The sequence below is a fragment of the Sminthopsis crassicaudata genome, chromosome 4, assembly GCF_048593235.1.
Source record: "Sminthopsis crassicaudata isolate SCR6 chromosome 4, ASM4859323v1, whole genome shotgun sequence".
Lineage (NCBI taxonomy): Eukaryota > Metazoa > Chordata > Mammalia > Dasyuromorphia > Dasyuridae > Sminthopsis > Sminthopsis crassicaudata.
Genome location: NC_133620.1, coordinates 372,314,352 through 372,327,536, shown reverse-complemented (window position 1 = coordinate 372,327,536; position 13,185 = coordinate 372,314,352). Strand labels below are relative to the sequence as shown.

The 13,185-nt window shown below is 34.8% G+C and overlaps 1 protein-coding gene across 6 annotated transcripts in view; it reads left to right on the top strand.

Moving 5' to 3' along the window:
• NUP210L (nucleoporin 210 like) overlaps positions 1 to 13,185 on the top strand; it is a 147,543-nt gene that overhangs the window by 26,711 nt on the left and 107,647 nt on the right. For all 6 annotated transcript variants that reach the window (XR_012481658.1, XR_012481659.1, XM_074265197.1 and 3 more), the window contains exons 10-12: positions 787 to 927; positions 3,655 to 3,792; positions 4,665 to 4,820. Coding sequence is in view for 4 of the 6 variants with exons in the window: in XM_074265197.1 (XP_074121298.1) it covers positions 787 to 927; positions 3,655 to 3,792; positions 4,665 to 4,820 (435 nt within the window). In the remaining 2 variants the exon portion in view is untranslated. The remainder of the gene's footprint in view (positions 1 to 786; positions 928 to 3,654; positions 3,793 to 4,664; positions 4,821 to 13,185) is intronic.

The window sequence follows — 13,185 nt, the reverse complement described above, 5'->3', positions numbered from 1 at the left end:
AGTGTGTCTGTGTGAAGTGCCAGATACTGAGGCAGCCTTGTTCTGCATTACCTGAGTGAGATAGATGGAAAAAGGTCTCTTGATGGATAGTGCATCTTCCTATTCTTCCTAAATTTATTCCTTCTTTCAATAGCTCAACCTTTTGTGATGCAAGTTGGTAGTTTTCAATTTTGAAAATACCCAAATTCTTGAAGTATAATGACTGAGAAGTCAAATTATATAGTTGTCACTTTCAGAATAGGCATCCCCACTAATGAAACTTGGGAAGTCTTATTTCCTTCGTCTAACTTCTGACTTGTACCTCTGAAGAGGGCTGTGGTGGGTACAGTGGTATGGCTAGCCTAGGAGTGGCAATATACACAGCCATTTGGAAGCTCTACACCCAGTTAGCTATAGATGGCATAGAACTTCGGAACTGAAGAGAGATCTGAGAGATCACAGCATCCAGCCTGTTTATTGTTACCTTCCCAGAGTCACATATCTATTTGTTAGTAGAACCTGGACTAACAGTTTGCAAAATGGAACAGATTACACTGGGGGTGTCATCACTTTGTTTTTTATCCCTCTTTCGAACAACTTAGTGTTTCAGATATATCTGTAAGTTGTTCACAGCTACTTGAGATACCAGAGATTTTAAAAAATATTAGCATCTAAAGAATCTTGAAGTGGTTTCTTTGTCTCCATGAATGCACAAAAATTTTTTTTCCCCCAGACACTTTGGGATTAAGAGGGTTCTGGGAAGGGAGCCTCTTTGCAGATCTATGTTTGCTATTGGCTGATTTTCAGAACCTCAGGATGATGCACCAGTTTCCAAAGGAGTTCTTTGAAGAAGAGGTATCTACCATCAATGGCTCTTATCATGTAGTCAGAATTCTTAAAGATGGTGTCACAGTAATAAAAGCTACACTGACTTCAATCATTTATCAGGTAGGAATCAAAAGATTGCTTGTGTAGTAATAACAGCTGACATTTTATAGTGCAAAGCATTTTATATCATCTCATCTTAGCTTCGTGAGGTGGAAATTTCAAGTATAGACTGTCCCCATTTTATAGATGAGGAAATCCAAGCTAAAAGAAGTAGAAGGACTTGTCCATGGTCACAAAACTATTAAATTTCAAAATGGAATTTAAACTCAGTTCCCTTCTGAGTATAATACTCTTTTAATTACAATAGACTGAACATTCAATTTGATTTTGGCAGTCAGTAAATCAATAATATTATGTACCTACCTTCAAGGACCTCACAGTCTAACTGAAGAAGACAATATTGAAACACATAAAAAGTAAACTTAGAAGAGAGGCTTTCTGGTGTGGGAGTATGATGATATCCTGCAGCTGATTGGGAGATGATGAGATGGCTGCTCTGGAATACTTGCAGAAATGGAACATCTGGGAGGAGCTCTCCAATGTCCATCTTTCCAGTCAGAGGCATATTAGCCTGTGGTAGATATGCATCATCTGTCCTAAAGTTCTTTATCAACTTTAAAGTGCTATATAAAAATGATTATAATATTACATAATATATACAAAGTATAAGGTATATAACATTGCCATTTTTATCGCTGAACTATTGAAGCACAATACCTTGGGAATGGTCAAACTAGGTAGTCTTCTTTTTTTTTTTTTTTTTTTTTTGAGGCAAATGGGGTTAAGTGACTTGCCCAGGGTCACACAGCTAAGCATTCTCAAGTTTCTGAGATCAGATTTGAACTCAGGTCCTCCTGACTTCAGGGCCTGTGCTCTATCTACTGCACCACTTAGCTGCCCCTCAAACAAGATCTTATTGAATTCTAGAGGTTACAAAATAGGAGAGAGTCATAGGATCATGGATTTATTGTTGGAAGTTGACCTTAAAGGTAATTCCAATCCATTCATTTTATATAGATATAGACTATCTTTGTAATCCAGGCTTGATCTAATAGAATTGTAATTTGACCAGTCCTCTGATTCCAGATGCAATTGTTTTTTCAATCCCAACATTGACCTTATTGTCTCTATCCCAACCTGGTTTCTTTTAAGGTTATTCTTACTGTAGTTTCCTTGTTATCTTACGAAAGAACCAGACTAATTCCAGTTAAAGTGCTTAACTGCTTGTTATAATCACCTTGTTTGTATTCATTAAAACCTAATAATAAGAAAAATAAAATGCATAATTATCTGATTAATTATCTTGGGGAAACTTTAATCTTTAATTATCTAAAAGTTCAGTTAAGATTATTTCTGTTTTGTTTTGTTTTTTTAAATAAAGATATATACTTCCATTGGTTCATAGGGAACTTCCATAAGGAAGCTCTTCATCAATGCAATCTGCTATTCATAACAATTGTTCACATTTGTGTAGTACATTAAAGTTTACAGAGCATTTTACACATTATCTCATTTGAGCCTCACAAAACTGTGCAACATAGATGTTATTGTTATCCTCTTTTTACAATGAGGAAATGGAGGCTTTGAAAGAGTAAATGAGTTTCCCAGAGTCACATAGCCAGCAAGTATCTGAGGCAGGATTTGATTTCAGATCTCCTTGACCACAAGTCCATGACTCTACCTATTATCAACCAGCTATAATCTATAGAGAGCCACCCAGAAAACTCAGAGGTTAAGTGACTTGCCCATAGTCACATATTTGTCACAGAAAAAGAAACTCAAACCACTGCCTTTGTAGGCTCCTATTCATATATCTACTATTCAAAAAAAATTTTTTTTAACTAAACAAGAGACTTCGTGCCACAGATGGCTAATTGAGGTCAATATAGTTGGGTGTTTAATTCTAAAGATCTACAAATACAGAATAAAGATTTGGGATGCTGATTTAGTTGCCAAATGATTTAGAATACAAAAATAATGAAAATATCACACTTGCTACTGCATGTTGCACAGCTGTCTGAATCTTACTAATGTAGCAGTATCTTTTTCTTTGGGCTTTAGTTTTTAGTAGGCATTAATTTTCATTTCCTCTAGGTCAAAAAGGAAATTTCACTAGGTACCGATTTAACCTTACCTGAGTCTAGAACTGTAGTAGCTGATCTTTTTTAAATTAAAAAGAAATATTTTTCTGTTTTTTCCTTAGCCAAATTACTTTCCTGAAATTATTTTTTAAATGTAAGTCAGCAATATTTTGAAGTGCCTAATGTGTACAGAGAAGTACAAAAAAATCAAACAAAATATTCTTGATCCATGCTCTTAAGGGAGATTTATAACCCAGTAAAAATAGGGTCATGCAATTTGTTATGTAGGACTCAGGACAACCTGGACTTTGCCCCAGGATACTGAAACAAAAGAATACAAAAAGTTTAAAATTTATGATTTTAAAAAAATTCTGTAGTTTTAAAATTTGTGAATTTTCATGTTGATACCACTTTTTCCCACCCATCCAACAGCACAGAAACAATTGACCTTAGCACCTACCTAGTTAGTTACTTCATGGGCGGATTGTTAACAATACCCATGCATGAACCATGATAAATAATTTCCCTTGTCAACTGAATTTTCCTGATTACTTCATTATTTTCGCATCATGAATTGCAAATTTGATGTATGCATTTTGAGCTTTTGACCCCACCCGCATCTATTGCTTCTTATGTTTCCTTTAATGTACATAGTTTGTTGTCATAGTGATTAGATTTCATGTAATTTTCCACATCCCCCTTGTAGAATGATGTTCTCCATTACTTAGAGGATCAAATTAGCCATCAGCAAGAAGTGAAGATTTACTTTCCCATTAAGCTGACACCCACCTTTTTAGCATTTCCTCACCATCCCATGGAAATGGTCTATCGTTACAAAGTACAGGTACTGTATACTATTGGATAAGAAATTACAAAAAGATAAATTAATCCGTTTATTAATAGGAATTATCGAAATTGCTTAGTAGATAGATAATTTTTTTTTATTTCTTCAGTATCCTAAAATTGATGCTTACTTAATTTTGCCCTTGGTAGCTATAACAGATGATGAGTTATCTCCTATCTCATTGCCTCATTTGCGCCCAAAGATGTCAAACTATTTCTTTTATATATTTTTTGCCTGTTTTGAGTTGAAAGAGTAAATATTGCTATTATTTCCCCCTAAAATATTATTCTCACCATCTAGCTATTTCTTTAATATCATCTCTCAGCTCCTGAAAGTCTATAGGAATTATTTTCTTTTTTATTATAACTTTTTATTGACAGTACATATGTATGAGTAATTTTTTACATTATCCCTTGCACTCACATCTGTTCTGACTTTTCCCTTCCCTCCCTCCACCCCCTCCCCTAGATGGCAGGCAGTCTTATACATGTTAAATATGTTGTAGTATATCCTAGATACAATATATGTGTGCAGAACCGAATTTTTTTGTTGCGCAGGAAGAATTGGATTCAGAAAGTAAAAATAACATGGGCAGAAAAACAAAAATGCAAATAGTTCACACTCATTTCCCAGTGTTCCTTTTCTGGGTGTAGCTGATTCTATCCATCATTGATCAATTGGAACTGAATTAGATCTTCTCTTTGTCGAAGATTTCTACTTCCATCAAAATACATAGGAATTATTTTCTTAATTTTATTTCACCAATCCAGTTTTGCCCTTAATCATCAAATAGGTTTATTTCTGAGATAATAAATTTTTTTAATTAATAGTTTTTATTGGATAATAAACTTTTTGAATATGCTTTCATATAGGTACAAGGTGGTAGTGGCAACTTTACCTGGACCTCTTCCAATGAAACAGTAGCGATGGTTACCATAAAGGGAGTAGTGACCGCAGGCCAAGTTAAGGGCAACAGCACTATTCAGGCCAGAGATGTACAAAATCCCTTCCGTTATGGAGAAATAAAGGTAAATCTATTCCTTTTCCCATTTGCCCTTGAATAACTCCTACCTGAGTATAGACTTTCATCTCCAAATATTTCTTGACTAGGATTTTTTATGCATAGACTCATATTCATTTTTGACTATATGTTTTCTTTTTTAAAAAAAAATAGTTTTGCTATTGCTTATTAACTAAACATTAACTGAGCAGCCCTGGAATTATGAATTATGGCTTTATGAACTATTGGTTGATTAGCTTTGACCATTTATCATTTGATGAAGGGATATTTTTCTTAAGTTTGTCAGTTGCTTATAGATTGTGAATGTCAGATTTTTACATAACTGTATATGACATGTTTACAAAGATTAATTGCTGAGAGAAATTTTCTCCTTTTCAAAATTGAAATAAAACTAATACTTCTTTTTTTTCTCCTTTTAATTTTTTAATTTCAATTTCATTTTGTTTTCATCTTTCTTCCCTCTTTCCCCATTTCCTCCCCCACCCCACTGAGAAATCAAGAAAAACAAAACTTATTACAATTATGTATAGTAACACAAAATTTTAATGCATTATCCATGGCCCTTTTCCCTTTCTCCAAAAAAAAGAAAAAAAAAAAGAAAGAAAGAAAGCACAACAGCACAATTACATATTATCACATTCATATACCACAATTTATTAAGTCATCAACTTAGCCAATCTGATGGATGTGAAATGATAGTTAGCTACCTCAAAATTGTTTTAATTTATTTTTTAATTATTAATTCTTTAGAGCAGTTTTTCTATAGTCTATGATAACCTGGATTTCTTCTTCTGAGAACTTTCTATTCATACCCTTTGACAATTTATCATTTGAGCAATGACTTATTCATATAGATTTGACTTAGTTCCCTCTATATTTTAGAAATGAAACCTGTGTCAGTGAAAAAACAAAACAAAAAACAACTTACTGCTAAGATTTTGTCTCAGTCTTACATCTCTTCTAATCTTAGCTGCATTGGTTTTGTTTGTGCAAAAACTTTTTGTGTAATCAAAATTGTCCATTTTAGCTTCTGTAAGCCTCCCTCTAATTTGTTTGGCCATAATGTACTCTTGCCCTATTCATAAATCTGACAGGTGATTTCTTCTAAGCTTTAATTTACATGATATCACTTTTTGTATCTAAATCACATACCCATTTGGAGCTTGTCTTGGTATTTGGTGTGAGATATTGTTCAATATCTTGACTGTTTTCTAGTTTTCCAACAATTCTTTCAAATACTGAGTTCTTGCCCCAATAACAGGGATCTTTGTGTTTATCAAACCCTGGATTACTATGCTCATTTGCTTGTAAGTTGTGTGTCTAATCTGTTCAAGTGAACTTCTCTATTTCTTACTTAGTATCAAATTATTTTGATGTTTATGAAGTTGTATGTTAGAACTGTTTTTTAGATGTTTGTCAGAATTAAATTGTAAATCCATTTAGTCCTAGGGTTTTTTTTTCCTTAGGAAGTTCATTTTTTGATTTTTTTTCTAGGATAGGATTATTTAAAGATTCCATTGTTGTTCTGGATAATTTATGTTTTCATAAATTAATTCAATTCATTTGGTTTACTAGTTTTATTCGCATTAAGTTGGACAAAAAATTTCCCAACTTTGTACTTCCCTTTTAATCTTGTTTCTGTTGGTTTTGTTTGTGGAAAACTTTTAAAAATTTTTTTGGTGATTTTTTTTTATTAAAACTTTTTATTTACAAAACATATGCATGGGTAATTTTTCAACATTGATCCTTGCAAAACCTTCTGTTCTAAATTTTCCTCTCCTTACCCCTCCCTCCTTCCCTAGATGGCAGGTAGTCCAATACGTGTTAAATATGTTAAAATATATGTTAAATCCAATATATGTATACGTATTTATACAGTTATCTTGCTGCACAAGAAAAATCAGATCAAGAAGGAAAAAAAACTGAGGAAGGAACAAAATGCAAGCTGTAATGTTCTCAGTGGTTTTCTTGGAAGTCTTGGAGCAGCTTTCAGTTCAATAATCACCACAAAGTCAGCCAGGTGTTAAAGTCCAAAATCCAAATTCTTTATTGTCTCCTTGTGTGGGGACCTGCTAGCTTTCTGGACAGCCTTTCAGATGGGCCTTGGTCTCAAGTTGGGGGAGCAGGAGGACAGGCCAGCCACCACGAGGCTGATGAAGATGGAATTGAATCTGTCTGAGTTGGAGGACTTGTGCTTCAGCCTCCAGCCACCACTAAGGTGGACAATGAAAATGAATCTGTGAGCTCCCGCCTCCAGTCCACTTGTCCTTTCTGGCTCTATCTCCGAGCCTCTTAGTCTCCCAGGAGAGTCACCAGGAGCCTGACTGAAGCTGGAATGAATCTTGTCCAGTCCTTGCTGGCTGTTATATACTCTATTATCATAGGTGTGAATCTTGTAGAACTGTATTAGGTATTAAAGACATGTACTGAACTAGAGAACTATTAGTCACCATGCTAAACTAGTGTATTATGATTTTAAAAAAAAGTTCGGATTCGCTCCTATAAATGACGCTCTCAAGCTCAGTTAAAAAGTAAAAGTAAAAAGTTTTAATCAAACAAGACAAGGTACAGACAATTTAGATTTACACAACAAAACAAATAGAAATAAGAACAATTAACAACATGACACTTATAGCAGATAGAAGAGAATACATCACCAATTCAAGGGAACCTCAAAAACTCAAATGTCTGGGAGTCCTGTTTCAGCCTCAATCAACTTGAATTGTGTAAAGATTTTTCCGGGCAAAGTGTCTTCCCCACGGATGAGACTCAGTGGAGATGTAGGACTCTTAGTCTAATATACCCCTCTTAGACAAAGAGGGCTTTCAGCCCAAGAAATCTGGCATGTGTAAAATACGTGACCATCTAGTATTTTGACTCACTTCATATTGTTTATACCTTGATGTATTTCCTTATCAATTGTATATGCTCGGGGAGGAAGCCACCCAGCCAGGGATGGCTAGTTCCTGGTATCTATTGTCAAGGACATACAGAGTTCATGGAATGGTCAAATTCCCTTAATTTAGAAGCTCAGGCCTGTTAGATTTGAGTGAGCTTACAATTCTAATATGAAATTTTAATTTCTTATTCAACTAGATAACTATTGTCTCATCAATTCCACTGACTTAACCCCTGCTAAGAATCCTTGTTGCAGAGTTCTGGCCCATAGCAGTAAGCAAACATCAACAGAAAGAGTGAGAATACTATGTTGTAGTCCACACTCTATTCCTACGGTTCTCTCTGGGTGTAGATGGCTCTCTTCATCACTGAACAACTGGAACTGGTTTGAATCATCTCATTGTTGAAGAGAGCCACATCCGTCAGAATTAATTGTCTTATAGTCGTGTTGTTTCCTTGTATACTGATCTCCCAGTGCTGCTCATTTCACTTAGCATCAGTTCATGTAAGTCTCTCCAGGCCTCTCTGGAATCATCCTGCTGGTTGTTTCTTACACAACACTAATATTCCCTAACATTCATATGCCATAATTTATTCAGCCATTCTCTAATTGATTGGCATCCACTCAGTTTCCAGTTTCTTGCCACTATAAAAAGGGCTGCCACAAACAGTCTTGCACATATATGTCCTTTTCCCTTCTTTAAAATCTCTTTGGGATATAAGCCCAGTAGTAACACTGCTGGATCAAAAGGTATGCATAGTTTGATAACTTTTTTTAGAAGTTTTGGATCTCTTGGTTTTCTAGTTCTTAAAAGAACATCCAGTTCATTGTTTTACTGTTTGTCTCTTATTGATGAAAGTGTTTGAGATAAAATTTTTTCTATGTACTACTTTACCTGTATCCCACAAATTTTGGTATGTTGTTTCATTATTGTAATTATCTGTAGTGAAATTAACAGTTCTTTCTATGGTTTGGCACCCATTCTTTAGGATTAAATTATTTAGTTTCCAGTTAATTTTAATCTTTGTTTCAAAGGCCCTTTATTGAATGTAATATTAATTTCATTATAGCTAGTAAAAGATGCATTTAATATTTCTGTTTTTCTGCATTTGTTTGTAAAGTTTTTAATCCCCTTAATTTATGTTCATTTTTTTGTGAAGATACCATAAACAATTGAGGATAAATATATTCTTTTTTCTTTCCATTATTACTTTTCTCAGTTTTTTGACTTTGTTTTATTATTTCTTGATGTCTAATGGATCCTTTAGTTTTCATTTGACCAATTGCAATTTTCAATTTTTCTTTAGTAAGGTTTTGTACCTCTTTTTCTAGACTTAATTTTCTTTTCATATCTTTTTTCCCCTAGTTTTCCATTTTTTTCTCTGTTTTTTTAGCTTTCTAAATAATTTTTTAGCTTTTAAAAAAAAACACAACCTCTTTAGGAATTCTTGTTGGATTTGTTTTCAAACTGCATTTTATTTAGTATGTTTGCCTATAAATGTTCTAGAGTTATTTTCCTCTTTTGTATTCGTGTCTTGGGCTTCCCTGTTACTATTGGAGCTTTTTATGGGCAAGTTCTTTATGTTTGCTCTTTTTCCACTCTTCTTTTTTACTTTGAACTTAATGTAAGTGTTGGGGGATTGAGAATATCTTTGGCCTAAGCATTTATCTTCTTATGTCCTTCTGCTGCTTTCACAGCTCAGTCTGGAGGCTTGCAAACTTTCAGTTCTCCCAAACTGGTATGAGATCTGTTCCATGTCCTCTTAGTCTGAGAGCTGCAAGTTCTCAGCTTTGGGTTTGTCATTTTGTCTTTGTTTGAGAGTATCAGTAGATTGCCACTGGATTCCATAAAATGCCTTTGGGAGACTCTTTAGTTTGACAGCAACTTGATTACCAACTCTCCTTTGGTCTGGGATTCCTGCCCTGATTATTGGACTGCAGACTTCTATATGGAATAAAAAGCTAGATTTGTCATTGCTGTGTTCCTGAGATCAGAAAGGCTAAGGCCCATGATCCTCTCTTTCTTCATTCTGTGATCCAGAATTGAATAGGGGGCAACAGGGTTGCCAGGTAACTAATGTTACCTAAGCTGTGATCCAGGGATTCCCTGGGATTTCTTTTTAACTGATGCTTCCTGCTTGGATATAACATCTCAGTCTTTTTTTCGTACTTTTTTCAGTCACTGGAATGTTCTATGCCATACATGTTCTTAGGCAGACTTTGTCCCCAGTGTTTTATGTTTTGATGATGTATTCAATATTTCTGTTTTTCTGAAAGCAGTAGCTTCCTTGCAGATGAAAACCACAGTGACAAATTAATTTGCTGAATCTGGTTTAAATCTTTAGTAGTACTTTATTTTTATAAATATACATAGATAGTTTTTTTTATTTTATAATTATAAATTTTTTGACAGTATATATGTATGAGTAATTTTTTTATAATATTATCCCTTGTATTCATTTTTCCAAATTTTCCCCTCCTTCCCTCTACTCCCTCCCCTAGATGACAGGCAATCCCATACATTTTACATGTGTTAAAGTATAACCTAGATACAATATATGTGTGTAAATCCAATTTTCTTGTTGTACTTTAAGTATTAGATTACGAAAGTATAAGTAATCTGGGTAGATAGACACATAGATAGTTAATGTGTTCCAAATTTTTCTTCCTCTCTTCTTTTCTTCCCCACCTCGCCAAAACAGCAAGCAATCTGATATGTGTAATTCTTTAAAATTCTTTTAATTCTTTTAAAGTTAAATTAAAATTTTTCTATAATTTGTCATGGTTGTGCTTGAAAAATCAGACCAAAAGGGAAAAACCATGAGAGAGAAAGAACAAAAAGTAAAAATACTATGCTTTGATCCACATTCAATGTTCTAGGACTATCTCTGGATGTAGATGGCATTTTCTATAACAAGTCCATTGGACTGCCTTGAAAATCACTTCATTGTTGAAAAGAGCCAAATCTATCACAGCTGATCATCACACAATCTTATTACTATGCACAAAATTCTCTTGGTTCTTTGCACTTCATTCAGCATCAGTTCATGTAAATCTTTCCAGGCTTATCTGAAATCAGCCTGCTCATCATTTCTTATAGAGCAATAATATTACAGTTACATTCTATATACCATAACTTATTGAGCCATTCTTCATGTGGTGGGCATTCACTCAGTTTCCAGTTTCTTGCCGCTACAAAAAGAACTGCTGAAAACATTTTTGCACAGGTGGGTCCTTTTCCATTTTTTATGATCTCTTTCGGATACAGGCCCAGAAGAAACACTGCCAAATCAAAGGGTCTGCACAGTTTGATAGCCCTTTGGGCATAATTCCAAATTGCTCTCCAGAATGGTTGGATCATTGCACAACAATGCATTAATGTCCCAGTTTTTCCACATCCCTTCCAATATTTATCATTAGCTTTTCCTGTCATCCTAGCTAATCTGAGAAGTGTGAAGTGGTACATAAGAGTTACCTTAATTTGTATTTCTCTAATCAATAGTTAACTCCAGCTTAAATTGTTTTCTTAACGTGTGTGGCGATTCTTCTAGGTTTAAGATTGATTGTTGTGTAGGAAAATAATCCCATCTCATAACTGACATATACAGTACAGGGGGTATTTCTTTCACTTTTTCCCCTTAGGGAGACCCAACAGGAACCAAAACTTTTACTGTAATAACATAGCCTCTGGGATGCCAGGACTGGAGTTTGTAGGCAAGCTAATGAATGCAAGAATGATTCAAATCCCCCTATTTTAGAGGTTAGCCTCCCTTCCAGTGAACCTTCACAAACTGCAATGGGAGGATGCAGGACAGATGGAATGAATTGCTAGCCCTCTATGAGTTCTCACTGAGTGGTGCCTCTACACTAGCTACAGGTGTATTCAAGTATATACAAACTAAATACAAGGTAACCTTAAAGGAGAGGGCACTATTAAGTAGATGAGGAAAACCTTCCTGAAGAAAGAACATGGTGCTTGAGCTACACAGGATGTTGTGTTTTTTTCTGCACAAAATCAGTGTGAAAATTATAAGATTTACAACATAAATTAACAGAGCAACTTAAACAGGATTCATCAATCAGTCCTTTTATATATCCACTTACTGAGAAAATCAAGAAAAGGTCTTTGGAAAAATTTAGATTTGAAGTTACTGTTTGGAGATAATAAGTTTGCTAATTTGCTGGTAGGAAAGCCTGTGAAGTGCTCTATCCATTCTGAAAAAAGAGTTGGAATTCTTCAATAAACATTTAAAAACTTATGCTGCACCTTAGTGGTACCTTCTCCCCAGGTTACAAAGGCACATCCCAGAGAATGGCTATTTGTGATTTAAGGTACTTTACAGTCTTCATCCCATGAAAGCATAAGTCATGATCCTCCCTTTAATAGTGAGAAGACAAAAACATTGCAAAGCAAAAGCCTTTAATGAAGTGTCATAAGAAGACAAGAAGCAACAAAATCTTTTCTTCATAAACTTGGGGTGATCTCTCCCATAAATACATACATCATCGTGAGAAGAAGAGAAATAAGTAGGGGAACATGTAAGGATGAATAACCCCCCTTTTTGACACAATATTAGTTATAGTGCCTATTCCATCTGTACTTGCTTCTAGACTCATCCCTGCCAGATATCACTGCTGAATACTGCCAGTCAACTAGCATTAGCTAGGCACTTACTATGTGCCAGGCACTGGGTTAAGTACTAGAGATACAAAGAAAGACAAAAAAATAAAATAGTACCTGCCCTCAAGCAGCTCACAGTCTGATAGAGAAGATACAATGCAAACAACTATGTACAAACTAAATACATAGGAAACACATTGGAGGTAATAAATGAGGAAAGGCAACTAGTATTAAGAGGGATCAGAAAAGGTTTCTTGCAGATGGGATTTCTACTGGGACTTAAAGGAAGAAGTTGGAGATAGAGATGAGGAGGAAGAGTATTCCAGGCTTGGGGGATAGCAACTAAAAGACATATTCATGTCTTACATAAGAAACAGCAGAGGGTGGTCAAGTGGATCACAAAGTATTTATGGTGCAGTGGGTTTAATAAGGTTTTAAGATGTAGCTCCAGACTCAGTGAATAGAGCCCTAGGCCTGGAGTCAATAAGACCTAAATTCATCTGTATGACCCTAGGCAAGTAACTTAATGTCTATCTTAATCCACTAGAAAAGGAAATGGCAAATCATTTTTGTATTGTTGTCAGGAAAATCCTAGGCAGGATCACAAAGAGATGGATACAACTGAAAAACTACTGAACAGCAACAGGTTTATAAGACTGGAAAGGTAAGAGAGGACCAGGTTAAAAACAACTTTCAATGCCACAAAAAGGATTTTATGTTTTATTTTGGAGGTTATAGGGAATCATTGGAGATTATTTAACAAAGGAGTGACATGGTTTAGACCTGAACTTGAGGAAAGATAATTTGACAGATGAATGGAGAGAACTTTGAGGCAGGGAGACTAATTAAAAG